We start from the raw sequence: 26,117 nt of genomic DNA on the forward strand, positions 1-26,117 counted from the left end.
CTTGTGGGGAGGCTGCACGGACCCCCACGCCCTGTCTCCTAAGGCGGCCGTCAAAGAGGAGACACAGGCCACACGCCAGTCCCATAAAATTAAACGCTTTTTAGTGTTTAAAATAGCATTTACACAGAAGCAGCATTTACACAGAAGCAGCTAGGTTAACTACGCAGACGCTGGGGCTTTGATACAATATCTACAGCGCAGGCGTGGGGCCGGAGACGCCAGGAAGGCGTGGCGCGTGCGGGCAGACGGTGACAGGGCACTGAGGGTGGGCCGGCTGACCTCCCATCTCCCCGAGACCCCAGCCCAGCAGCAGCTGTGCACAGCGGTGCCCTGACCCTGGGGGTCCTGTCCCCTCCTGCCCTGGCTGAGACACAGTGGTGGACTGCACAGCTGCCCTGCTGCGCCCGACCGCCCTCACGCTTGGCCCAGGACACGCGGACCTCCCAGTGGGCGGGGCGGGGCCGCCGCCTGCCCCAGAGCACGCCAGCCAGGCAATAAATAAATAAGTTAGACCCTGCTCCAGGCAGCCGGCGGGTCCTGGGCCCCAGTTCCCCCCGCCCGGCCCCCTGCCTGGGCCAGATGGGCAGGGCCGTGGCCTGGGTGAGCAGAGGGCACTGGGCTGGAGCCCAGCTCTGCAGGAGAGTGGGCATCGGCGTGGAGCCCACGAGGGTCCTCTTCACCCTGGGGGGTCAGCTCCAGCAGGGGGCCCAGGGGGCCCTGAGGCTCACACTGAGGGGCCAGATCAGACCTGCTGGGGACAGAGACGGGGTCTCCCCCGTGCAAGTCTGCACAGACGCAACCTGCTCTACTGCCAGGGGACCCCAGGAGCAGGTGGGCTGCCAGGCGTAGACTGCAGTGGTCTCGGCCCCTCAGCCCAGCTCCGACAGCCTGTCCCGGCCAGACCGCTAAGCCCGGCCACACGCACGCCGGCGCAGCTCGGCCTCCAGCCCCACCGTCGGTCACATGATGTCCACAAAGAACTCACAAGGGTTCCCCATGGCCTTCTGGAAGGACTGCCGGCTGCCTGTCAACTCTGGGGGCACAGCGGCCAGTTCCCGGACGGGGGGCCCCCCTGGCGGCCCCCCCACCACTGCATACGCCTTCGTCAGGGGGTGCAGCGGGGGAAGGCCTGGGGCAGTGGCTGAGGCCTGACTGCGCGGGCTGCTGCCGCGGCTGAGCTGGCTGGCCGGACGCTCCCGCCAGCCACTGCCACCCACCCCACTTGGCGCTGTGTGGTCCGATTCGCTGCCGCTGCCCCCGGCTCCAGCTGCCCGGCACTCCTTCTCACGGCCCGGGCGCCGGCTGCTCCGGGTGGACCCGCTGCTTTTGCTCCCTGGGGGAGGAGGAGGGGAGGCGGCCGTGGTCAGGGTCAGGCCTGGTCACCTGCAGGCAGCCAGCCACCGCCAGGCGACCGGGGCAGGACCAGGTGGTCCCGAGCAGGGTGGGGTCAGGTGGCCATGCAGACACAGGCAGGGCCCACACCTCCCAGGAAGCAGGAGCAGCTGCAGCAGGTGGGGACTCTGGGGGCCAGCTCTGCACCCCCATACCTCACCCCGATGCTTGAACTGAGGGCCTGGTCTTACAGCTGAGAAACTGAGGCACCAGCGGGGCCCCGTGTGCCCGGAGCTCCCACCAGCCATCCTGGACTGCCCGCCCCAAGGCCCACTGTCCACCCGGCCCCAGGGCCCTGGCCGACTCCACTCGGCCCGTCCTGGGCTCCCAGGAAGCGGCGGGAGCCTGCGGGCCGACCAGGGACATGCTGAGAGGGACGCGGGCGGGACCCTGGCTTACCGGCCCTGAGGGTCCACTCTGCTAGTCCTTCAGCCTAAGGCTTGCTCAGCACAAAGCAAGGGATAGCACGAGTCACACACCAGGCCCTGCCCGGCCACCGCGCCTGCCGCCGGCTGCGCCTGACCGCAGCTGGGGGGCTTGAGTGGGTGCGAGGGCCTGTCCAGAAACCCGACACAGCTGCTCCTGGGGCACCACCACCTCCTGGCCCCTCTGCGCTCTCCCATCCTTCTCTGGGTCCCCTGGGCCTGTGCCTCTCCCCAGACCCCGCAGGCACGTGGCCTCGTTGTGCCCCACTCGGCCTCCGGCCTCTGCTCCAAGTCTCTCTTCACGGACACCCCTGGTCCCCGACCCCCCAGACACCCAGCTATGGCACATGGCTGCCTGTAGCCACCACGGGAGGGGCTGGGGGTCATCCTCCCGTGACCTGGGGCCTGCAGTCACCTTGCCTGACACCTCCAGCCACCCCACCCGCTCTTGTCACACGCCCTTTACCGCACTCTCCCGCCCCTCGTCTCTGCTGCACCTGCAGCACCAGCCCCCACCCTTCCCCCACACAACACCTGAGACTCCGGGTTCCCTGAGACTCCTCCTCCCCGCCCACCCCTCCGCCAGGGGAAGTGGGGTCCAGCCTGTCCCCGCGTCACGCGGTTCCGTTTCCCCCTGGCACGCTGGCTCCCAGGTCTCCCTGGCACCTGCCCTTTCCCGCAGGAGCCCCCCCAGGGCCCAAGCACACAGCGGGAGCACACGGCAGCAGCGGGGGCAGGGCGGAGCCGGGGGGGAGGGGGGCAGGGGCCGCGGGGGGCTCTCACCTTCGCTCTGCTGACTCCCGGTGCTGCCGCTGCCATAGCTAAAGCCGGGGTCCTGGTAGGCAGGTGGGAAGCAGGGTGGGGGCCCCGGGTACTGGTAGGGGTAGCCCTGCCCCAGGGGCCAGGGTGCAGCCGGGTGGGGCAGCGGGGCCAGTGTGTCCTGGTCGGAGGCTCCACTGGAGCCACTGTTGAGGTTCAGGGCCGCGAGATCTGGCGGGGGGAGGGCGGGTGAGAGCAGGGTGGATGGGCCCTCCCCGGCCCCCCGCGCCCCTCACTCACTGCTGCACAGGTCCCCGAAGACGTAGTAGCACTGCTCGGAGAAGGTGATCTTGTTGACCGTGTGCCGCAGGAAGCCGCGCTTCAGCATGCTGCTGGCGTACTTCCGCGCCTCCCGCCGCTCCCGGAAGCCCTCCACGTGCGTGTACAGCCAGTCCACCACGTCCGCGCCTGGCCACACCGCCGGTCAGGCCCGCGGAGCCCCGGCTGCTCCCGCCTGACGGGGAGGGGACCCGGTTCCCCGCCCCGACCCCGCGGGCAGCGGACGGCCGCTCACCGATGACGGCATTGGCGATGGTGATCTTGAGCCACATGCGGTCGCGGATCTCCAGTCCCGAATCCGGCAGCTGCATGACGCGGACGACGGCGCCCATGTCACTCTTCACCGTCAGCGGGGTGTCCTCCAGCTCTGCAAGGCACAGCCCCTCCTCAGCCCCGGCGCTGGGTGACAGCCGCGGTGCTCAGGACACTCAGGCCACGGCGCACTCCAGGCCTGCGCCCGCCTCAGACAGAGCCGGCTGCCGGGGCCCAGGCCGGGGGCTGTGTGACGGTGGCCCAAACCCGCTGCAGGGTGGACCCCCGCGGCGGGGCCGTGGATGGGGGTGTGAAGACTGGACCTTCATTCCCCTCCCCGGCAGACGCGTCTCGTCAGGATCTGGGGCCCAAACAGGGTTGAGGACACTCCCACCCAGCTGACCAGAGCCCAGCGGGACAGGACAGGCCTCCCCTCCCCTGCAAGCTTGGGGCTGTTAGTCGTGTTAGCGGCAAGAAAGCGGAGCGGAGGCCGCGTGAGCCGCCCCTCCCCCGGCCCGGTGCCCCGCCTCCCGACGGAGCGAGTGCAGCAGGCTGCGTGAAGGGCACACGGACACTGCGCACACACGTCTGCGCCGGCCGCTGGAGACAGCCGGCACGTGTGCAGGGCCCCCGCAACAGCCGCACGGGCACCAGTGCCCACGGCGGGGGACCCTGGCCCTCGCGGCTCGGCCAGCTGCGGGGGCTCCCGTGAGCTGCCACTTACGTGGAGCGCCAGGCACGGAGCTGGTTAGTGAGGAGGAGCTGGTGCGCGTCACGGCGCTGGAGCAAGGGCTCGTACCGTAGCGCGGCAGGGCTCCCGTCAGCGCCGCCGTGTGGGACAGCCAGGCGGCCGGGTCGATGGGCCGCACTGGGTCGGCTGGGCAGCCGCCGCGTGGCAACAGGTGACGGAGGGGGGGCGGGCGGACGGGGTCAGAGCGGACAGGAGAGGAGAGAGGCCCGTCAGGCCAGGCCGGGCTCCTCCACCCCGCCCCCCACCCCAGGGGTCACTCACCCCTCGGAATGGTGAAGTAGCTCCGGGGAGTCGGGTCCCAGCACTTGGCCACCGTGAGGCTGATGGGCCTGAGGGACAGGCGTGTCACGGCCAAAGCCCCCGCGGCCCCCACGGCCCTGCACGGCGCCCTCCCTCGCCAGCGCCCGGCCCTCACCCCGTCTGGGACACGATCTCCCGCAGCACCCGCACCGCGTCGTCGTTGCTCATGTTCTCAAAGTTGACGTCGTTCACCTGGGGGTTGGGGACAGGGACAGTGGTCAGGGGTCGGCAGCGGTGGCCGGGCGCGACCTCAGCCCGCAGCCCCCGCACACCTGCAGCAGCATGTCGCCCGGCTCGATGCGGCCGTCCGCGGCCACGGCCCCGCCCTTCATGATGGAGCCGATGTAGATGCCACCATCACCCCGGTCGTTGCTCTGGCCCACGATGCTGATGCCCAGGAAGTGGTGCCGCTCTGCGGGGGGAGCGGTGAGCAGGCACCGGCCCCGCCCCCGCCCACCCGCCACCCCCACCCCCGCCCGCCAAGGCCTCACCCATGTTGAGCGTGACGGTGACGATGTTCAGGGACATGGTAGAGTCAGTGATGCTGCTGAAGGAGGAGGCCTGTGGGGACAGGTGGGTGAGCACGGCGGGGGCTGCAGCGGATCAGTCCCCCACCGGCCGGCTGCCTACCCTGTCCGTCTGCCGCAGGCGCTGCTTCCGCCGGCGGCGCTTGTGCTTCCGGATGAGCCGGGAAGAGGTGCTCTGCTCCGTGGAGCTGCTCAGCCTGGCGGCAGGTCAGAGGTCAGAGGTCAGAGAGAGGGACATGGGGGGGTGAACCCTGCCCCCGACTCTGACCAGGCTGAACCTGGGAACCGTAGGGCCCAGGTCAGGCAGCTCCTGGTGCCCACACCCCTGGCCCCACACGCGTGACAGGCACACACGCAGACCCCACGCACTCCTGGTGCCCACACCCCTGGCCCCGCACGCGTGACAGGCACACACGCAGACCCCACGCGTTCCTGGTGCCCGCACCCCTGGCCCCGCACGCGTGACAGGCACACACGCAGACCCCACGCGCTCCTGGTGCCCACACCCCTGGCCCCGCACGCGTGACAGGCACACACGCAGACCCCACGCGCTCCTGGTGCCCGCACCCCTGGCCCCACACGCGTGACAGGCACACACGCAGACCCCACGCGCTCCTGGTGCCCACACCCCTGGCCCCGCACGCGTGACAGGCACACACACAGACCCCACACACACAGACCCCACGCGCTCCTGGTGCCCGCACCCCTGGCCCCGCACGCGTGACAGGCACACACGCAGACCCCACGCTCTTCTGGTGCCCGCACCCCTGGCCCCACACGCGTGACAGGCACACACGCAGACCCCACGCGCTCCTGGTGCCCACACCCCTGGCCCCGCACGCGTGACAGGCACACACGCAGACCCCACGCGCTCCTGGTGCCCACACCCCTGGCCCCACACGCGTGACAGGCACACACGCAGACCCCACGCGCTCCTGGTGCCCACACCCCTGGCCCCGCACGTGTGACAGGCACACACGCAGACCCCACGCGCTCCTGGTGCCCACACCCCTGGCCCCACACGCGTGACAGGCACACACGCAGACCCCATGCGCTCCTGGTGCCCGCACCCCTGGCCCCGCACGCGTGACAGGCACACACGCAGACCCCACGCGCTCCTGGTGCCCGCACCCCTGGCCCCGCACGCGTGACAGGCACACACGCAGACCCCACGCGCTCCTGGTGCCCGCACCCCTGGCCCCGCACGCGTGACAGGCACACACGCAGACCCCACGCGCTCCTGGTGCCCACACCCCTGGCCCCACACGCGTGACAGGCACACACGCAGACCCCACGCGCTCCTGGTGCCCGCACCCCTGGCCCCGCACGCGTGACAGGCACACACGCAGACCCCACGCGCTCCTGGTGCCCGCACCCCTGGCCCCGCACGCGTGACAGGCACACACGCAGACCCCACGCGCTCCTGGTGCCCGCACCCCTGGCCCCGCACGCGTGACAGGCACACACGCAGACCCCACGCGCTCCTGGTGCCCACACCCCTGGCCCCGCACGCGTGACAGGCACACACGCAGACCCCACGCGCTCCTGGTGCCCGCACCCCTGGCCCCGCACGCGTGACAGGCACACACGCAGACCCCACGCGCTCCTGGTGCCCGCACCCCTGGCCCCGCACGCGTGACAGGCACACACGCAGACCCCACGCGCTCCTGGTGCCCACACCCCTGGCCCCGCACGCGTGACAGGCACACACGCAGACCCCACGCTCTTCTGGTGCCCGCACCCCTGGCCCCACACGCGTGACAGGCACACACGCAGACCGCCACAGACAAGCAAAGACGGGGACATGGACACACGCAGCCAGCACGGCCACCTGCATGCACACACACGCTGGCCTCGTGCAGACACATCCCTGCACCTGCTGGTATCGTCGTCCTCATCAGAGTCGACGAAGCTGCTGGACTCGAGCTCGCTGCTCAGCAGGGTGGACGCGCTGTCTGGGGGCAGCCCCAGGTCCCGCCGCCGGTCCCCCCTCGGGTGCCCATTGGTCCGGGCGGCTGTGGGGACAGTAGGGAGAGAGCTGACTGGGGGGGCCCGGAGGTCGCAGGGCTGGAGCAGCAGCGTGATAAGGTTGCCATGCCTGTGGCCTCTATCCAGGGACCTCTTCTGGTTGGGGGACGGTAACTGGGTGTTGGCAGGGACTTGGGGTGTACCACGGGGGTCTCAGGGAGGTTTGGGGTCCAGGGCTGGGCAGGCACAACACTGGTACCTTCCTCGCGGTTCCGGCGCCGGGCTCGCTCCCGCCGGTGGCTGACGATGGACTCCGTGCCAGTCTCATTGTCCATCCCGTCGCGGCTGCTGGCCACATTGGGGCTGCGGGATGAGAGCCGGTGGGTGGGTGGCCAGGCCACCTGCCTGCCTGCAGGGGGTCCTCTCTGCCAGCCCCTCCCCCAGCAGCAGCCAGGCTCAGCCCCCAGAGTCCTTACTGGAAGGAGGGGGGCCGGGAGTCTCCGATGCCACCCGTGCGCTCGAGAGGCGGGGGCAGGTCCGCGTGGCTGTCAGTGCCCTGGGAGCCCGCGTCCGAGTGAGCACCCTCGGCCAAGACCAGCTGTGGAGGGAGAGCGCTCAGGGCACCCGTCCGCTGTCGGGCCGCCCCAGTGGGCGCCCGGGCACAGGCGACCTGCCCCCAACCCTACCGTGCCCAGCCTGTCAGCACCCAGCCCCCACCTCCCCCCAGGAAAAGGCCCAACCCCGGTGACGCGGAGACCCCAGTGGAGCAGCCTCGGCCAGGCCACTGGACTCACCCAGGAAACCACACGGCCGTTGAAGCAGGGCAGCTTGGCGTTGTCGTCGAAGATCTCCTCCTTCACCACCCTGAGGGCAGACGCGGCCTGAGACCCCCGACCGGGGTGACCCTGCCTTGGCAAGGACAGGGCCCCACCCTGGGGCCTGGACTACAGCGTGACTGACACACGCTCACGCGTCAGTATGTGGATGCCCCCACCAGGCACGTTCTCCCCTTGGGGGACCCTCCTCACCCTCTGTCACACACCAGACCCCCCCACCCCTGGCCCTCTAGCCCACAAGGTCAGCCAAAAGCGCCTGCTCCCCACCAGGGCCAGACCCAGCCTCCATGGGGGAGACAGATGGGTGAGGGGCTCCCTGGGAAAGTCCCCAGCCCCCAGTGTCCTCCCCGCTCTGACCCCCACCCTGCCTAGGCCACCAGCCCCTGTCCTGTCTGATGTCGTAGGGGTGGCAGATCCCCACCTGCAGGTGCCCAAGACCCCGGTGGGCTCTTCTCTGTCCCACACCCCAAATTCACCAGGTCATGCAGGTCACATGAGGTTCTACCTCCCGGCCACTGCCAGGTCGGCCCCCTCCCTACTCTGCCCCTGCACTCAGACCCCAGCTCCCACTCACCAAGCCCTCCAACGGCTGCCTCTGGCCTCCTGTCCACCACCCCACCTGCCCTTCCCAGCCCTGTCCATGTCTCCCCCGGCAGCACAGGGTCCCTGGCCCGAAGGACGCACATGTCCACCCTACTCCACAATACGGGGCTCCCTCTGGCTTCTTCCCTGCATCTGCCCAGCCTGGTTCACGGCCGCCCTCAACACAGACACTCAGATGCTCGGACCCCATGGGTGGGCACAGGTGGGCAGCCCACCACTCTCCTGGCCCATCCACCGAGCCAGGGAGACAAAGCGGACCCCCACGCACTAGACCAGCACTGACTCAGGGCCGTGACCCCCCCAGGACCTGCAAGGGCACCCGGGGACACAAAGCAGCCGGACCCTGTGGGATAACAAGCCGCATCCGCTGCCCCCGCTGGCCAACATCGGACCCCACCCCCAGTAGGTGGACTCGGGCGGGGGGTAGGCACCCAGGCAGGATGTAGAGGGTCAGGGAACGCGAACAGGCAAGGAGGCCAGGTGACCCACGGTCAGGGTTCAAAGGGGTGAGGGCAGCAGCCAGCAGGGCTCCAAGGGAGCTGCAGGGCAGGGGCCGTCCCTGGGCCCGGGCAGAGGGCAAGGCGGGCAGGGGCTGTGGCCTCCCAGGGCCCAGGCGGGCCAGTGCCCCGCCCCCTGGCACCCAGCCCTGCCCAGCACAGCAGGATTTTCCACAGCCGGGACTCGGGCCCAGTGAAGAAACGGGAGCCGGGAGGCCGGGCCTGGACGCACACCTGGCAGGAAGCAGCCTCATGGCCCGCTGGGCCTGCTGCCAGCCCAGGCCACCCCTGCCTGCTGCCCTGGGCCCATGGCCGCAGGGCACCTTGACTCAGCCAGTCCTGCGCAGCAGCAGGTGGCAGGAAGCCCCTGGACGAGCTGGCACCCCACACTGCCACCGTGAGCAAAGGAGGCAGCCCCAGGCCACGGGGCAGAGTGGCCGGCCCAGGAAGGGGGGGCACCCCGGCCCAGCCCTCTGGGGTCCTGCGGCTGCCACCCAGGGCCAGGCTGTAATAGTGAGGTAGACACCTCCTAACGGGCAGAGAGGATCATTTCTCGGACCCCCCAGTATGGCTGCTACCCCCCAAGTCCCACCCGGCAGAGCTGGGCCAGCTTCCCTGGGAAGGCTGGGACCCCCACACCAGGCCTCAGCTGTCCAGGGTAGGGGGGTGCTCCCAGGGCACAGCTAGCTGCAGCCAATGGATGGGTGTCCACGGCAAGCCCCCGTCTCTGAGCAACCTGACTGCGACCGAGGCCCCAGTGGGCCTGGTGGCCTCTCCCTGCCGCACCCAAGCCCCAGCCTTCTCTGACTCACTGCAGGGAAACCGGGGAGCCGCCCCAGCACCCACACGGCAGGGCCTGCCTGCTCCCCCAGAAGGCCCCACCCCTCTCCCACCATCCAGAGTGGCTTGAGTGCCCCCCCTGTCCCTGAGCCAGGCCTCAGGATGATCCAAGGCTGCCTGAGGTCTCTGTGCCCCCCAGCCCCCTACAGATGCGCCCCTGGCCCTCTCCGGACTGAGGAACCCAAGTCCTCCCACTGGTGTGACCACGTCCTACCCTGCCCTGAGAGTCAGGCACTGGGGCACCCCAGGCCCCCACCCAGCTAGGCCAGGAGGAAGGTGGGCAGGGCCAGGACAGCACCGAGGGAACCCAGAGAGGGCCCAGATCTCTCTCCACCCGGCCAGACGGCGGAGCAGGTGCCACAGCACCAGGACCGGCTTGGGCACCTGTCAGAGAGCCCAGTGCGGCCAGACTGGCCGGCACAGCCCCCTGGAGCTCCAGAGGAGGGACAAGTTCCGGGGTGGCTAGAAGCCACGGGGTCGGGGAGGAGAGCAACCTCAGGGAAAACTGCCCAGGGGCACCCCCTGCGGAATTTTGCCCCCACCTCAGAATCCCTAGCAGGATGACCTCGAACGTGTGGCTGCCGCCCCCACAGACGCGCCCCAGGGAGGAATCTGACCTGAGGCAGGGCCCACGGAGGCCCCTTGGGCTCCCAGAGGCCACAGCACACCACAGCGGCCTCCCGCATGCCCGACAGCCCCATTCTGCCCACAGCAGGCGGGGCAGCAGGCCGGCAGCAGGAGCTGGCATGGGATGGGGGGGCGCAGAGCCATGCCCTGTGCGCCCCTCTAAGTCGGGGGTCCTTGCTCCTGCTGTGCCTTAGTGCTGCAGGGCCCTCAGCCTCAGAGGCCCCAACCCCGCTCCTGACCCCAGGTCTAGCTGCTCCTCCGCCAGCCCGTTCTGGCGGGTACTGCAGGGTCCTGGGGTCTCTCTGTGCCTCCTCCCCAGGCTATCCAGGCTTGAAGGGCTGCGCTGGGCCCTGGCTGTGAGCTTCGTGGGTGACCTGTCTGGACTCTCCCAACACAGGGGAGGCACAGACAGGCTCAGCCACAGACCCCAGGTGGCACAGCCAGGGAGGGAAGAGGAGGAGTTCTCCCAGGCAGCCTGAGCTAGGCTGAGCCTCACCCTGCCCTGCAGCCCCCACACACAGTGTTCAGAGCACAAAGAGCTGTCATGACACCTGTGCCCACAGCCAGGTGCCCCCAGAGACCAGGGCTCTGGGCCCATACCTTCCCTCAACCCAGCCCCCAGCCCCTGGGCCTGGGTCACCCTGCCTTGGAGATGGAGAAGCTGGAGCCACCGCGAGGCAGGCAGATGAGCAAAGCGCCAGTCCAGCAGGCCTGGCACTGGTGGGGCAACCCCAGTAGCAGAGACCAAGCCAAATACCCTCTCCCGTCTGCCTCGGCCCCGAGGCTGGGCCAGACCCCACCCTGCACTGCCACCCACCAACCCAGCACCGGGCAACTCCGGGCCAGCCACCAGGCCAGCCACCGCAGGCCTAGGGACTCTCCCAGCCCTGGGGGTCCCGGGTCAGAACAGCTGTGACCTGCGCTGGAAGTGGAGACAGGTGAGGGACTTCACCCTCCTGGCAAGACGTACGTGGGGAGTGGGGCTGGCCACTCCTCAGGCTCCCTTCCTTGCTAAGTGGCCAGCTGTGGTCAGGAGCAGAGATGTGGGCAGCCCGGGGCTGGGGCGGGAGGCCCAGACTCACAAGGTGCTCCTCAGGCCCCAGTCTGAGGCCACCCATCCCACGGGGGCCAGCGCCCACCCAGCTGGGACCAGCCTTCCCTTCCCCCAGCCCCCGGCTGCAGTCACTTGGCACCCAGGGTGGGCTTCCAGCTAGCTCTAGTTCACAGTCAAGTGAGCAACTGAGCCGCTGCTCTCCCAGCGCACTGGCTCCACCGAGCAAGTCGTTCTACAGAACGGACAGCGCTCGCGCTCCACAGGTGGAGCAAGGGCACGGGAGGAAGGAAGCCGGTTCCTCTCCGGGCTCCTGAGGCCACCAGTCGGGGCCCAGGGAGGAAGTGAGGGAGGCTCCCTGCCTGCCTGCTCACCCTGCACTGGTGTCACCCCCAGTCCCCACAGCGTCCCAATCCCTACAGCCCAGCTCGGCCCCTGCCTCCCAGCTCTCTGTAAGTCTGTGCTTCCTGAAGTCCTGCGTCTACGCAGCCCTAGTCCCCTGCCCCACACCCAGCTACCCGAGCCCACCAAACACCACCACAACACTCAGTCCTACTTCAGGACCCAGATGTGCCCACCCACCTCGAGGTCAGGGCACCCTCGGGTCCTGCCGCCCTGCCCGGTAGCACAGCCTCTGCTGGAGTGCACGAGGTCTGGGGGCCAGGCTGGCTCTGCTCCTGCACAGCCCCCACTGGGTGTCAGGAGCAGAAGGCAGGGTCCCTTTGGGATGCACCCCAGGACATGGCCTGAGGGCCGCAACCGGAGGGCTGGGCACGTTCCCTGCTCCATGTTTCCCAGGGCCTGAGTTTGTGACAAAGCGTCACCGACTTGGGTGATTTTTGTTGGCACAGTAAACTAAACACAAAAGTGCCCTTGCACATAACCCCACTCACAGTCAGAGAAGCCCAGGCCCAGAGCAGCAAGGAGGCTGTGAGATGCCCACCAAGGGGAGGGCCGGGCCCGACTCGTACAGGAAACACCCCCTCCCGCCCCGACGCAGCCTGGGCGAGCGGGAAGGCCATGGCAGGGCTGCCAAGGATGCACCCTCCCCTCTGCGCCTCTACCTGGTGGGGTGGGGGGGCCAGACAGTCTAGTTGTCCAACCGTCCCTTGAGCCCCCGAGGGCCACAGAGTAGCCCAAACCTGACCTGGCCTGGGGCTGCCCAGGAGCCATGCGACCACAGAATCCAGGAAATGGCCTCAATGTCAAAGTCCCGGGACTCAGCCACACACAAGGGCGCCGGCTGGCCTGAGGGTGGCCAGGCTCACCTGCTGGGCCCACGAGGCCCTGAGCAACCCCGCCAAGCACTGCTGCGCTGGGGGCTCAGGTTACCCCGGGCTGTGCCAGGGCAGACCTCGAGCGGACTGCCAGCCTCACTGTCCCAGAGGGCCCAGCATAGCATAAGTAGCAGGTCCCCTCACCTGGGGTGGCCACCATCGAGGCCTGGCAAGGAGGGGCTGACCCAGCCGCCCCCAAACGGCAGATGACCTGGGCTGCTCCCCAGAACACAGGTGCTGTGTAGCTCAGTAGGGCCAGAAGCCCAACAGCCAGGAACCTCAGGGCAGGGACGGACGGAATGAAGTTCCATGGTCCCCAGTGAACCTTGACCTCTGCCCTGTCACAGAGACCCCGGAGGGGTGCGCCGAGGGAAGCCGGTCTGCAGACCCCAGCTGACAGATCTATGGGTGTCTCTGTCCCTCCCATCCCACTTTCCGCCGTGCCAACTAGGAGACTCCCCCCTTCCTTCCCCGACACCCCCTGACCTCCGGCCCGCCCCCGAGCCCCACCCTGCACAAGGGATGCAGCAGACCCGAGCCTGACAGGGCCGGGGGGACTCCGGCGAGGGGTGGCCTTGGGCCAGGCCCCGGCGCCGGCCCCTCGGGCTCCGGGCTCGGGCGGGCGCTCGGCCCGCGGGTTCCCCGCCGAGCCCGCCGCACGCAGGTGCCGGCCCGCGGCCGCCCTCAGGCCGACTGACCCGAAGTCCTGGTCCATGGACTTGAAGAAGAATTTGTAGGCGTGCACAGGCCGGTTGCTGAGCACGTTCTTGAAGTCGGCCAGCGTGACGCGCTCGGGGGCCACGGGCAGCTTGACCAGGTACGGAGTCTCCTCCTCGTCCATGTGGTAGATGATCTTGGTCTCCGCCATGGCGGCGGCGCCCAGCCCGCGCGCTCAGGCCCGGCCCGGGGCTCGACGCGGGGCCGCCCCGCCCGCCCGGCCGCCCCGGCCCCGGCCCCGCTCGCCCCCGGCTGCCGCCCCGGCCCGCGGCCGGCCCTCCGCCCCCGGCGCGGGGGGCGCGAGGGACGCAGCACGGAGGGCGCTCGTGGCCGCCCGTGGCCGCCCGTGGCCGCCCGCCCCGCCGCCGCCCGCGCCCCCTCGGGCCGCGCAGTTAAAGGGACGCCGGCCGGACCTGAGCGCGCGGCCCGCCGGGGGGCGCCCGAGAGCGGACGGGGCGGGGCTGACGTCACGGGGGCGCGCGGGGGGCGGTGCAGGCGCGGGGGCGGAGCTGCGCACGCGCGCGGGGGCCGATGTCGCTGTCCGGCGGAGCTGCGCACGCGCGCGGGGCGGGGCGGCCCTGTGACGTCCGCTCCGCTGGCTCCCGGCGTCCCCTCCCTCGCCCCGGCGCGGAGCCACCTGGCCGGGCGTGCGGGGCTCCCACCACCCACGTAGAGACTGCGGTCCCGCGCGGGCCTGGGCCCTCGGGCCATGGACGGACCTGGTCGGTGGAGGGACCCAGGAAGCCCCGCCCCCTGTGCGTGGCGCCCTCCGGAAGGAAGGTCGCTTGGACCACGCCGCGCCCTGGAGCCTTGGGGCTGGCGGCCCCCGACCGGTGTCGCTGGGCGGGGTTCGCGTCCGCCGCGCTTCCCTGGGACTCCGGGCTTGGGGGTCACATCGGCGGGCCGCGGGGGCACCGTGGGAAGTTGGGGACATTTGTACTCGGGGACACTGGGTCACTTTGTGCCCCGCGGCAGCGCCCAACTCGTGCCCTCTCTGCTGAGTCCCACGGACCACGTGAATACGGGTACATGCAGGTGTGTACAGAGGTGTCCAAGCACGGCAGCGGCTCAAGGTGTTCTGTCCCAGCAGTAAACCCAACGGGCCTGGGGCCCTCCGCAGGGCAAGGAGACCCCAGCAGCAGCCTTCAGGCTGCGAAGGGCCGGCCACTCGCTGCTCCTGCCCCCACTCCTGGAGGAAGAGCTGGGGCCACTAGAGCAAGTCCCAGGCTGCGAAAGTGAGGAGGCGAGGCTGCAGGATGGGGAGATGGGGTGGGTGACGCCCCTGTGAGTCGGCCCCAGCCCTGAGTGGAGGACCCAGAGGTGAGACGGAAGTCATCCCCGGCCGAGGGTCCTGACCTCATCCCTCTCAGCTCTGTTGGGGACGGCCAGCAGGAGTCTGCACCACTCACTCAGCAGCCCCTCTGACAGTTCGTCTACCCACTTTCTCCTCTCGGGCCTTGGTTTCCCCAGAGGTCACCTGAGAAAGCCAGGCAGGGAGACCTTAGAGGGCTTTCTGCTGGGGCCCAGGGAAGGAGGATGACAGCCCCTGCCCTGAGAGCTCACCAGGCAGACCTGCATCCCCCAGGCCAGGCACAAACCAGAGGAGAAACTGGTACAGCTGCCCTCAGGCTCCCACCTGATGCTCAGCCCTAGCCTGAGAGAGGCTGGCAGCCAGAGTCCTGAGGCCAATCCCCTGGTGAGGTTAGGCTGGAGCCCTGCCAGGAGGGGTGGGTTTGTGGTCAGAGCTTGAGCCCTTACAGGAAGGGCCAGAGGTCGTTGGACTGGGAGGGCGGTGCATCCCTCAGCAAGCCACGCCTCCCCAGACCAGCCTCCTGCCCCACCTTTGCTGCCATGGGGTCCTTGCGGGTGACCTCTACCCTCTCTTGCCCCTCCTATCCCGGGAGGGTCTGGAGCATGGGGTCAGGGGTGAGGAAATGTTCCACTAAGCAGACCTGAGTCACTGGTCTGTGCAGCCAAGAGCCTTCCTGTCCTCCATTGTTCCCCACCTCCAAATCCAACCCCTCCTCTGTGCCGAGACCATGCAGCCTGACCAGCCAACAACTGAGCAGGAAAGGATTCCAGTGCTGGACCCCGTGGTGGCCTGGCCACGACTGACTTGGAGCTGCCCTGCAGTCTGGGCCACTTTCTGCCCGAGCCTCCCTCCTTCTCTGCCTTCCCAGCGTCAGGCCTGCACCCCAATCTGAAGCTTTTGCCCAGTCGGGTTTTCCCTTCCTCCCACCTGGTGCCTGCATCCTAGAGGCCTGAACTAACACAGCTTCCCCTCTCTGTCCTCAGCCACCGGCATGTTCCCCTCCCCCTTGTCCAAGTAAACCCTCAGATCTGCCCAGCACTTTGGAAGGCCAAGGTGGGAGGATTGCTTGAGCCCAGGAGTTCGAGACCAGTCTGGACAACGTAGCAAAACACCACCTCTTAAAAAAAACAATAAGAAAAATCATCTGGGTGTGGTGGTTCACACCTGTAGTCCTAACTACTTGGGAGGCTGAGGCAGGAGGATTGCTTGAGCCCAGGAGTTCAAGGCTGCAGTGAGCTGTGATGGCACCACTGCTCTCCGGTGTGAGCGATGGAGTGAGACCCATCTCTAAATAAACAAATAAAATTTTAAAAAAGAAGAGGATGTGAAACTTCTTCACAACCAGGAGTACGCAACACAGAATTGGCTCAATGTTCCCTCCCCAGAACACTGGCCCTGAGAGGACACAGACCCAGACTTCCCACTCAAGGGAAGGGGTGGGGACAGTGGAACTTCAGACGAAGGTGAGGAAGGTGAGGAAAGCGTTTGCGGGTTCCCAGAGCCCAGACTTGGCCCCCTCCCTGCGAGGCAGGGGGAGACTCAGAGGCACACCTGGGGCTAAGTCTAAAAACCGATGTGGCCTTTATTGTGAAGGTAGCAATTCCACCAGCAGGAGCAAATGTGGGGTGTCAGGAGTGGCAGCACAGGCTACCCCGGAACTGTCTTCACCCCTTCCCGGGTCCTCAGCGGATACAGAAGCCAAATGAGGCCCCAGCCCCCAACTCCAGCCCAGGGAGGAGCCAAGGGAAGGGTGTCAGGGTCAAAAGTCACATGGAGCCCAGTGACTGTCAGGACAGCTCGTGGAGAGCACAGCTGGAGCAGGAGTGGAGAGCAGAGAGGGCCATGGGGCAGCCCCCGGGGGCCCAAAGCAACACAGAGGAGCCTTAGCCTGGGTCCTGGAGTTCACTGATCCTCAGGTCCCCGTGCAGAGCAGAGCATGGCCTGGGGGCTCTGAGTAACGCACAGTGCAGTGGGGAGGGCTTGGGAACTCAGTGGCAGCAGGCAGCTCCCCGGAGGAGTGGCAGTGGGAGTGCCAGCCCTGAGGCTGACCCCAGCTCCCCATGGGCTGCCTGTTCTGACAGAGCCCCCTTCAAGAGTGTCTTCCTGCCCCAGCCCCTGGGGCCGTCACGGAGGCTGTGCGGCAGAGCCACTAGTGATCTGGGCGGGGCAGTGGCTGCACTGCCACAGAGTCCCTGGGAGAGGGATGTGGAGGTGGCCTCCGCGCCTGGCCAAGTTCCAGAAAAGCGGGACCAGCCGCTGGAAGGGGGCCAGGTGAGCTGCATGAGGGTCAGGAAATGTCCCCCGAGGTGGACAGACAGGAGTTGACAGAGCTGCTGGCCCAGCCAGAAGCCCGGGGTCACTTTATTTGCAGTACTCCTTCCTGAACTCTGGAAGCCAAGGGGACAGGCTGGCATCTGTCCTCTGACTTCTCCCCAGTGGGAAGCTCAGGGCAGATGCTCCACAGGACTTCCAGCAGCTTGGGAGCCACGGTGTGTGGGGGGCTCCTGCCCATGGGGCGGGCTGGTGCCTGCCTCTGGGGGTCCCGGGAGTGGGCAGAATGGGATATGGCAGGGCTCTGGGGTGGGCTGGGAACGTGCCCCCAGCCACTCACCTTTGTCTAAGTCGATGTTCTTGGCGGGCGGGGGGCTGTGTGCCAGCCCAGCCCTCTCCTTCAGGATGTTGTTTTTGAAATCTGGTGCAGGGAGAGCAGGGTCAGGTCTCCCCCACCAGAGATGTACCTCCCCAGACCAGGCCTGGGAGCCAGTCTGTGCCTCGATGTCCCAGCCCCTCACCGAGCTGGATGTCCTCACTCCTGTAAGGAGCCTGGTCCCCTGTGGCCACAGCAAACTCCACCATGTTCAGGTCCTTCCTGGAGAGGGGGTGGTGGGTGGTTACCGCAGTGGGCGGGCGCCGACTGGTTCCCAGGAGGGTGGGGAGGGCCACTCACCCCTGTGGCTTCCCTGGCTTCTTGTCCGAGTATTCGTAACCTGGGCAAGGAGATTCAGATTGAGGGCAGTGTTGCCCCCTCCCCAGCTCTCCCAGCCCCAGGACCCCATCTTGCACCCCCGCTGCTCTCTGCGCAGGGTCAGGGCTGGAGTCTGGCCTGGGAGTGCTTCCTGGTTCCAAGCGGGCCCCTGCCCTGTCCGCGGAGCCCGGCCCTCACGCACCTCGGCGGCGCCGGCGCGCGGCCAGCAGCGCGGTGGTCAGCAGCAGGATGAACAGCAGCAGGACCGCCAGCACGTAGCCCAGGTGCTGGAAGAAGTGGGCGTGGCCCTCGGGCACGATGACGTTGATGACGCTGCGGCCGCGCGCCAGCGTGGGGTCTGCGGGGACGAAGCGAGGGCGCAGTCAGGGACCCTCCGCGGGGCGCCCCGACCCAGGCCGCCGCTGCTGCGCCGCGTGGGCCTGGGACAAGGGACGAGCGGGTCGGAGCAGCCCCCTCCCGGGCGCCAGTCCCGCAGGTGAGGGCCAGGCTGGCTCCCGCTGAACACGCCTCCCAGGAAAGGCGCATCCCCAGGTCCCGGGGCGGCCTCCTGCACCTGGGCGCGGGGCGCCGCCGTGGCTGGAGCCATTGCCCGGCGAGTCCCTGGGAGGCGGCTGCGCGGCGGGCTCGGTGACTCGCAGGTGGAAGACGCGGCGCTCGTGCAGGCCGCAGTAGTGGTGGTGCAGGTGGCAGGAGTAGGTGCCCTCATCGGCGGGCTCCAGCGGGTCGATTCGGAGCGAGAAGTCGCCGCGCGCAAAGGCGTCCGTCTCCACCGCCACGCGGTCACGCAGGAAGGGTGGCCCATAGGCGCGGCGCTCGCCCGACGCGTACAGGTCGAGCAGGCGGTCCGCGCGGTCGTGCGGCACCCCCGGCGGCTGCCGGTCCCAGTGCACCACCTGCTGCGCCTCCTCCAGGTGCCGGTCGGTCCACACGTGCGCGCGGTTCACGCAGGTCAGCAGCGCGGGCGCGCCGCGCTGCACCCGCAGCACCTCCTTCTCGCCGTCCCAGTACGCGCCGGCGGCCCGGGCTGCGGAGGGGGCGCCGGTCAGCGGCCCGCGGGCCGGGTAGGGCGGCGGGGGCGGGCCGCGGGGGCGCACACTCACGGCTATCGGTGACCTCGAGGCGGAGGGCCAGGCTCTCGTAGAGGTGGCAGTAGTGGTGGTGCAGGTTGCACGTGTACAGCCCCTCGTCTGTCTCCTCCACCGCTGCGCGCCGGGAGCAAACCGCGCGTGAGCGTCGCGGTCCCGCCCGCGCCCCCGGAGCCCCAGTCCCCGGCCCCGGCCCGAGCCCCCGTACCGCGGATGAGCAGCGAGAAGTTGCCGTCGTGGAAGGCGGAGGGCGACAGCAGGAGGCGGCCGCGGTCGCGCGGCTCGTACACGCGCTGCTCGCCCATGCGCTGCTCGCCCGCCGAGTACATGTCCACCAGGCGGCGCGCGGGGCCGCCCGGGCCGCCGCTGAGGTCCCAGTGGACCACGCGCTGGCGGTCGTGCAGCCGGTCTTGGGTCCACACCATGCGCGGGCTCTGGCAGCGCAGCACCGCCACGGAGCCTGCTGCCCAGCTCACCTTGGACTCGGACACCACGGAGCTGCCCGCGCTCGGGGGCCCCGAGGGCCCTGGTGGGACAGGGGGAGTCAGAGGGGAAGGGGTGGGACCCAAGGGGACAGGCCCAGGGTGGACCTGGCAAGATGGGAGGGCACTGGTGTGGGAGGGAGCCCGGGGGCAGGGTGGTCACTCACCTGCGTACAGAAGAACAGCAGAGCCTGGAAGAGGGGGAAGGAGAAGGGCAGCCTCAGCCTCTGCACCCCTTTCACCCCTCTGCTGGGAACCCCCACTTGGCTCCCTGGGTCCCTCCCGTGGTCCTCGACCATGTGGCTGCTGTGAGGCCCACCAGCAGGTAGGGAGTGAGGCTGCCGCAGAGGACACAAGGTGGGGGGCCTGTCAAACAGGCCCGCTCAGCCCTCACTGCCACCCTGCCTGGGCTGTGGGCACCGCACCTGCCCTCTGGGAGTGGGGAAGCAGGGGTGAGAGGTGGGCCAGGACTGGACCCCATACAGAAGTGTGTAGGTGTCCCCAGGGCCAATGCTCAGGAATGGTGGCCATCACTGCAGTAGTCCACCCAGAGCACCGACAGTGGCACCCCGGGCTGGCTCTGGGGGCTCCACACACCCAGAGGCAGCACGTGCCCCTGTGCTCCGAGCACTGGGAGCCTCGCCCCACACCCAGGGCTCAGGGCGGGGCCCCCGGAGCCTCCCCAGGCAGGGGCCTGAAGCACAGCAAGGCTGGACGTGGGGAGTGACCCCTGCCCACCCCAGCGGCCCTTGTTGCTGCTGAATTCTTATAATTCTAGGTTGCCTCGGCGTCTGTTTTGACCATAAGTTGGACTTTCTCACGTGGAAACAGGGCTGTCACCCGGACAGTTTCCAGTTCTACAGGCCCCACACCCAGCTCCACAACTGGGGCCGCTCCAGACACCTGCCTTCTGCAGCCACGCCCTGGGGACACCTCCCTCGGGGACAGCTGGCTGCAGCCACATGGGCTGGACAGACCTGCTGCAGTGGCCCCTTGGTCACAGTGGGGCTCCACTGAGCCTGATGCTTTAGACCCACCAATTGGAGCTCCCTCAGGAAGCCTGTTTGGGTAACACCCTGGGCCAATGCGGGGGTTGGCCCACGGGTCCCCCTCTCTCTCCACGGCTCCTCCAGGTGTGCCGTGCACCCCCAGGGCCTGTCCCCCAGGGCCTGTCCTAAAGTCCTTATTGCCGCTGTGCGCTCTCCTAGCCATTGCAGGGCGCTGCTGTCTTAAAGGTCCTACATGGAAAGGCTGCTCCAGAGATGTGGCTGAGTGCCTGGGAGCTTCCCGGAGGAATGTGCCGGGTCAGCAGGCCAGCCGGGCAGGCTCCGGGGGCCTGGGAGGGGGCTGTAACAGACCCTGCAAGCTCCAGAGTTCTAAGGCCCCCTCAAGCCCCAAGCCCACTCCCCTCCCTGTGACTGGGAGATGCACAGAACTGAGGGGCTTCCCTCGAGCCCCAGTGGGGGTGGGGACCCCAGGAGGTGCCCCACTGCTTCAGCCCCCCACCCAGACCCTTCTTGGCCTCTGGGCTCGGGCACCCTGGGAGGGGAAGTCTGGCTGAGGTCTGAGGACTTCACACCCTCCAGGGCGAGCAGCTCCCTCCAAGTCCCCCACCCCCTTCTCCCTCCCTGCTGGGGCTGTCCCACAGCACCTGGCCCGAGCTGGACCAGACACAAATTCGCCCAGACCCCCGGCCGTCCTGCGCCCGGGCACTCACTCTGCAGAAGCACAAGTTTCCACAGCAGGACGCGGGACGGCAGCTCCATGGCCCCGGCCCAGCCGCGGCGGCTTTGTCTCACTCGGCTCTAACTCTCCAGAAAAACAGCCGGACCCCCTCCCCCTCCTGAGCACCCGCTATGACATCACGGAGCCCTGGACTGTCGACACGCTGTGGCCCGCCCCCTCTGGCTCCACAGGGCCCTGGGCCTCCCCAGCTTTGGCTGTCCTGGCGGGAGGGCGGCACTGCCCCAGAAGGGTGGGAGGAGAGGCCCAGCCCCTCGAGGCAGGTCCTGGGGAGAGGCAAGAGGGCCTGAGGGTGCAGACCCCTGATGGCCTGTGGGCGTGTCTGTGACATCTGAGACCCTTCCTGGGTGCTTCGGGGCTGGGGTTCTAGGGAGAGGGACTTCCTGGCCCCCACATCTGGCATTTCCCACGTGAGCAGCCTGGCCGCCCCGAGGGCAGGGTCCTGTCCCCTCTGCCTGCTCCAGGCCAGCAGAAAAGCAGCCGCCTTCCCCACGGCACCCGTCCCACCTCTGCAGGCCGGGAGGCTCTGCCGGCTCTGACCCTCGGCTGGGGACCACCTGGCGTGCCTTCCTCTGGGGGGGCATCTGTGGTGGGCACTGCTGCTCAGTCACCAAAGGAGTCGGCCAGGGGGATGGGGGACCCTGACTCAGGGAGCCTGGGGTGAGCAGACCTCCCCGCTCCTGTCCCAGCCACCCGGGGGCTGCCTACAGGGTATCCCTGAAACTAGACCCCGTCACAGTGCTCCTGGGAGACCCACACCTGCCCAGACCTCGCCTACCCAGGCTCGCACCTGCCCAGACCCCCGCCTATCCAGACTCCTGCCTGCCCAGGCCCCCACCTGCCCAGACCCCTCCTGCCCAGGCCCCCACCTGCCCAGGCCCCCACCTGCCCAGACCCCTCCTGCCCAGGCCCCCACCTGCCCAGGCCCCCACCTGCCCAGACCCCTCCTGCCCAGGCCCCCTCCTACCCAGACCCCACCTTCCCAGACCTCACCTACCCAGGCCCCCACCTGCCCAGGCCCCCTCCTGCCCAGGCCCCCACCTGCCCAGGCCCCCTCCTGCCCAGGCCCCCACCTACCTAGACCCCACCTACCCAGACCCCACCTGCCCAGGCCCCCTCCTGCCCAGGCCCCCACCTGCCCAGGCTCCCCCTGCCCAGACCCCCACCTACCCAGACCCCACCTGCCCAGGCCCCCTCCTGCCCAGGCCCCCACCTGCTCAGGCTCCCCCTGCCCAGACCCCCACCTACCCAGGCCCCACCTGTCCAGACCTCACCTACCCAGGCCCCCACCTGCCCAGACCCCACCTGTCCAGGCTCCCCCTACCCAGACCCCACCTGTCCAGGCCCCACCTGCCCAGGCCCCCACCTGCCCAGACCCCCACCTGCCCAGACCCCTCCTGCCCAGGCCCCCTCCTACCCAGACCCCACCTTCCCAGACCTCACCTACCCAGGCCCCCACCTGCCCAGGCCCCCTCCTGCCCAGGCCCCCACCTACCTAGACCCCACCTACCCAGACCCCACCTGCCTAGGCCGCCTCCTGCCCAGGCCCCCACCTGCCCAGGCTCCCCCTGCCCAGACCCCCACCTACCCAGGCCCCACCTGTCCAGACCTCACCTACCCAGGCCCCCACCTGCCCAGACCCCCACCTACCCAGGCCCCACCTGTCCAGACCTCACCTACCCAGGCCCCCTCCTGCCCAGGCCCCCACCTGCCCAGACCCCACCTGTCCAGGCTCCCCCTACCCAGACCCCACCTGTCCAGGCCCCACCTGCCCAGGCCCCCACCTACCCAGACCCCACCTACTCAGGCCCCACCTGTCCAGACCTCACCTACCCAGGCCCCCACCTGCCCAGAACCCACCTACCCAGACCCAGGTCACAGTGCTCCTGGGAGACCCTCACCCAGGAGGAAACAGTGAGTGGGCCCCTCCCCCCCCCAAAGGAGGCACAAATTTGAAGCTCTGGGAAAACTTACAAAGTCACATAAACAATGTAAAATAACAGAGCACGCACTGTGTACCAAACCCACTCCTTCTAGTTAAGCAAACCTCAAAAAAAAAAATTCAAACAACCACAAAAAAACGTCGGAGCATAGTTTGGACCGCCCATTTGGCCGGAGCCGTGCTCACAGGCCCAGTCCCTGGTGGGCGGGGGTCTCACCCTGAGCCCTGCCCTGTCCCCAAGTCCTCCTGGGGGCCAGCCCAGCACAGACTCGGGGTCTCCAGACAGGGGAGGAGGCCTCTCTGGGAAGGACACGGCCCCACCCTGCGGACCCATGTCCTCGGCAGGGCCCAGGCCCGGGGCAGCCCCTTTCCAAGCTGGAATCAGGGCTCAAACTTCACCCCCCCAGCTCCTCCCTGGGCCTTTCATTCTGGAAAAACAAGCCCCACCTGGCCGGCCTCAAGGCCTGGCCTCTGCTGGCCTCGCCTCCTGTTTTTCCAACTGGTTTCTATTAGCGCTGGCGGCCGCCCTCCCGCCAGCCATGTCTGTCTGTCTCCACCTCTGCCTCCCTCTGTCCTCGCTCTGCTCTTCCTGAGGAGGGAGGGTGTCCAGGCAGTGCTGGGGGCAGTCAGGGACAGAGCCCGCTCCTGGTGCAGGGCGGGGCAGTGGGCCGCTCCTTTCCTGAGCCGGAAGGAGACCGAGGCACCTGAAGCCCCTGCAGGGCCCTCCCCTTGGGCTGGTTCCCTGGCCTCAGGCCACGCTTGCGGGAGTCCAGGGGGACCCTCAGGCGGCAAACCCAGCCAGCCCTGGGGCAGGCCACAGGGCCCGGTGCTCGAGTCTGAGTGGACCTGACCTCTGCGAGGGCCACTTGGCGGGCAGCTGACTCTCTCGGGCCGGGCTGAGGACGCACAGAGGCCGTGCAGGCCACACCCTCCCTCCCCGCTCGACCTGCTCTGTGGGCCTGAGGCTGGTCGGGTCCAGATGAGCAGCAAAGCGCCTGCCGCCCGGTCCCCAGCGGGTAACAGCCACAGGACAAGAGCTGGGCTGCCGACCAGGCCACCTGCCCCTCCCGTGGCCAGGCCTGAGCCCCTGCTGCCCTGCCTGGGCTGGGACTGTGGAGTCCCCACGAGCCCGAGGCCTGCTCACTGTGCCGTGACCATGTGACCTTGTGTCCCAGCCCTGCTGGCATTTTTGTCCCTCCAGAAAGAGGACAGAGCAGGACAAAACAAAGCCACTGACATCACCATGCTCTGGCCAAGACCCCAACCAGACCAGGGCCCGGGACCCTCCTGGCCTCCTCCCTGGGGTGTGGCCGAGGGGGGAGGAGGGCAGTGGGGCGGGAGGGGGATGGGTGGGGTGGAGCTGAGCCAGCCTGCTGGGCTCGGAGCCTGAGGGTCGGATGTTGGCTCCGGCTCCCGGTGACTTGGACATTCCAGGCAGCCCGGCTCATAAGGAAGAAAAACCACAGACACTCAGAGATACGGCCAGCCCCAGCCACACGCCCACACGGCACGGACACACACACACACACACACACACGGCACAGACACACACACAGGGACACACACACAGTTACTCATCCATGAAGATGCTCCTTGGTTCATCATTCAGCACGCAGTTACTGAGCACCTGCTGTATGCAGGCAGGTCCCGGCAGTGGGACTTCGGTGCCAGGCCAGCCCTGCAGTCCCTCCCTCGGAGACAGAGCACAGGCCTGGCGCTCACAGACAGCCATAAGTACAGCCGGAGGATCACGCGGGCCGGGGGCTTACTCGGAAGGGGCTCCCGCCAGGGACCCAGGGAGCCGCCTCCTGGGCAGACGGAGCAAGAGCTCAGGGCTGGGGAGGGGGCCTGGGGCCCTGGTCTGCTGATGCCGGAAGATGCTGAGATGGCTGGTTTACATGCGTGAGATTTACACGCACATTCCAGGAAAGCGGCCCGTATAAAGCCCATGTGGTAGCAGAATTCTAGGATGGGGCCCAAGACCCCTGCAGTTCCCTCCCACCCGCGATTAGGTCCCCCCCCAGCTGCAGAGCCTCGGCCACAGCCCGCTGCAGTGAGCCGCTCCCCCTGGCCTCCGGGGGCGGCCACCAAGAGCCCTGCCCAGCCGTGACACGGCCTCCCGGGTGGGCCACGGGGCAAGAACCTGAAGGCAGCCCTGGGACAGCCAAGGAGACACTGGCCGCAGCCACACAGCTGCAAGGAGCTGCGCAGAGACCGCAGGCTCGGCGAGCACAGCCCGGACGCGCGATTTCCGCCTGGCAGCCCCTGAGCCGAGACCCAGCAAGCCGAGATGGTGACGCGCTGCCCAACGCGTGGAGATTTGTTACGCAGCAGGAGAAAACTGACCACTGTCTCCCAGAGCAAAAGCAGGTCAGAGATTTGAAAAGGCGAAATCGCAAGTTCCACAAGGAAAAGCGGCTGGGGCTGGGGCTCAGGGTCGGCTGCCGGCACTGCGGGGCCCCGGGGTCTGCTCGGGTTTCATCAGGCCGTGTTGGCCCATCGCACCCGAGGCTGAGGCCAGACTCGGGGGTGCCCCACAGACCGCGGCACCCGCCCTCCCGTCCTCACTCCGACCAGGCCCTGGGCGCGGTCCTCGAACGCGTGTTGGTCCTTCTGATGGTCCCGATGGTATGTTGCCATTCGTCACCCGAGGGACCTGGACGTGCCCCGAGGACCTGGGTGTGCCCCGGGCCTGTCACCCTGAGGGCTGTCACCCGGCCAGTGAGGAACCACACGTGAGATGGCCATCAAGACAGGGACTGAGAGGTCACCGACGTTTGGGACATTGTGATTCCAAAATACAGAAACGTTCTTTCACGGACCAGCCAACCCTTTTGTCCTGAGAAAATGTTAAGGAATCAAGACCAGAGACGTTACCAGCTGTGGCCAGTCCGTGGTCAGTGGGCCCTGCCGTGGTGTCACGAACGTGGTGCTCTCCCCGTGTGGCTGTGCCGTCCTGAGGGGGCTGCAGGGTCAACCGACAACACAGACTCTGCCTGACCTGAGCTCAGGCTCGAGGGCTGCCCTGTGTGTCTGCCCCTGTCTGCCAGGACAGACGTGTGTCCTGTTGTCCTTGTCCACGCGTCGGTTTTGAAACCAGGAGCCCAGAACCCCTGACGCACCGCCAAGCTCACGTGCGGTGGCGCCTGCCACGCTCCCGGCCAGCTGGGAGGGGCCGTGGGCCGGACACGAGGCAGAGCAGCTGCCACCCCCAGGATGCTGCTTCCCCTGCGGTGCACGCCCTGGGCCCTTCACGGCGGCTTCTCGTGTGACATCTCCACTATGGTCACGGCTGCACATTTGATTTACACAACCACATTCCGGGAGAAACACAGACACGGCTGTATTGATCCTGGTTTCTCTCGGCCCAGTCCCCTGTCACGGAGTTACTGCCTTTCGGCTCCAG

At 68.3% G+C, this 26,117-nt stretch overlaps 2 protein-coding genes across 6 annotated transcripts; both read right to left on the minus strand.

The window, feature by feature from the left end:
* Positions 1-79: 79 nt before the first annotated feature.
* On the minus strand, positions 80-13,402 carry DVL1 (dishevelled segment polarity protein 1). 2 transcript variants are annotated; one of them, XM_069464694.1, is made up of 15 exons: positions 13,143-13,402; positions 7,508-7,577; positions 7,190-7,311; positions 6,973-7,076; positions 6,622-6,760; positions 4,849-4,942; positions 4,710-4,779; positions 4,491-4,630; positions 4,334-4,410; positions 4,180-4,247; positions 3,967-4,044; positions 3,151-3,282; positions 2,877-3,044; positions 2,601-2,807; positions 80-1,333 (listed from the first exon to the last, which is right to left on the minus strand). In XM_069464694.1, the coding sequence occupies exons 1-15, from the start codon at positions 13,310-13,312 to the stop codon at positions 960-962; spliced, it is 2,013 nt and encodes a 670-aa protein (XP_069320795.1). In that variant the 5' UTR covers positions 13,313-13,402; the 3' UTR covers positions 80-959. The 2 variants fall into 2 exon arrangements, with proteins under 2 accessions (XP_069320795.1, XP_069320793.1); XM_069464692.1 differs by having other exon boundaries at positions 3,892-4,044.
* Positions 13,403-16,066: 2,664 nt separating this feature from the next.
* Positions 16,067-20,840, minus strand: MXRA8 (matrix remodeling associated 8). Of its 4 annotated transcripts, XM_069464708.1 has the most exons (10): positions 20,744-20,809; positions 19,194-19,217; positions 18,753-19,070; positions 18,560-18,661; positions 18,013-18,483; positions 17,641-17,796; positions 17,421-17,460; positions 17,266-17,342; positions 17,085-17,165; positions 16,067-16,860 (listed from the first exon to the last, which is right to left on the minus strand). In XM_069464708.1, exons 1-10 carry the CDS (start codon positions 20,790-20,792, stop codon positions 16,835-16,837), a joined length of 1,344 nt encoding a protein of 447 aa, XP_069320809.1. In that variant the 5' UTR covers positions 20,793-20,809; the 3' UTR covers positions 16,067-16,834. The 4 variants fall into 4 exon arrangements, with proteins under 4 accessions (XP_069320809.1, XP_069320807.1, XP_069320808.1 ...); XM_069464706.1 differs by having other exon boundaries at positions 16,067-17,165; XM_069464707.1 differs by having other exon boundaries at positions 16,067-17,183.
* Between the last annotated feature and the right edge of the window lie 5,277 nt (positions 20,841-26,117).

The sequence above is a fragment of the Eulemur rufifrons genome, unplaced genomic scaffold (genome assembly GCF_041146395.1).
Source record: "Eulemur rufifrons isolate Redbay unplaced genomic scaffold, OSU_ERuf_1 scaffold_84, whole genome shotgun sequence".
Lineage (NCBI taxonomy): Eukaryota > Metazoa > Chordata > Mammalia > Primates > Lemuridae > Eulemur > Eulemur rufifrons.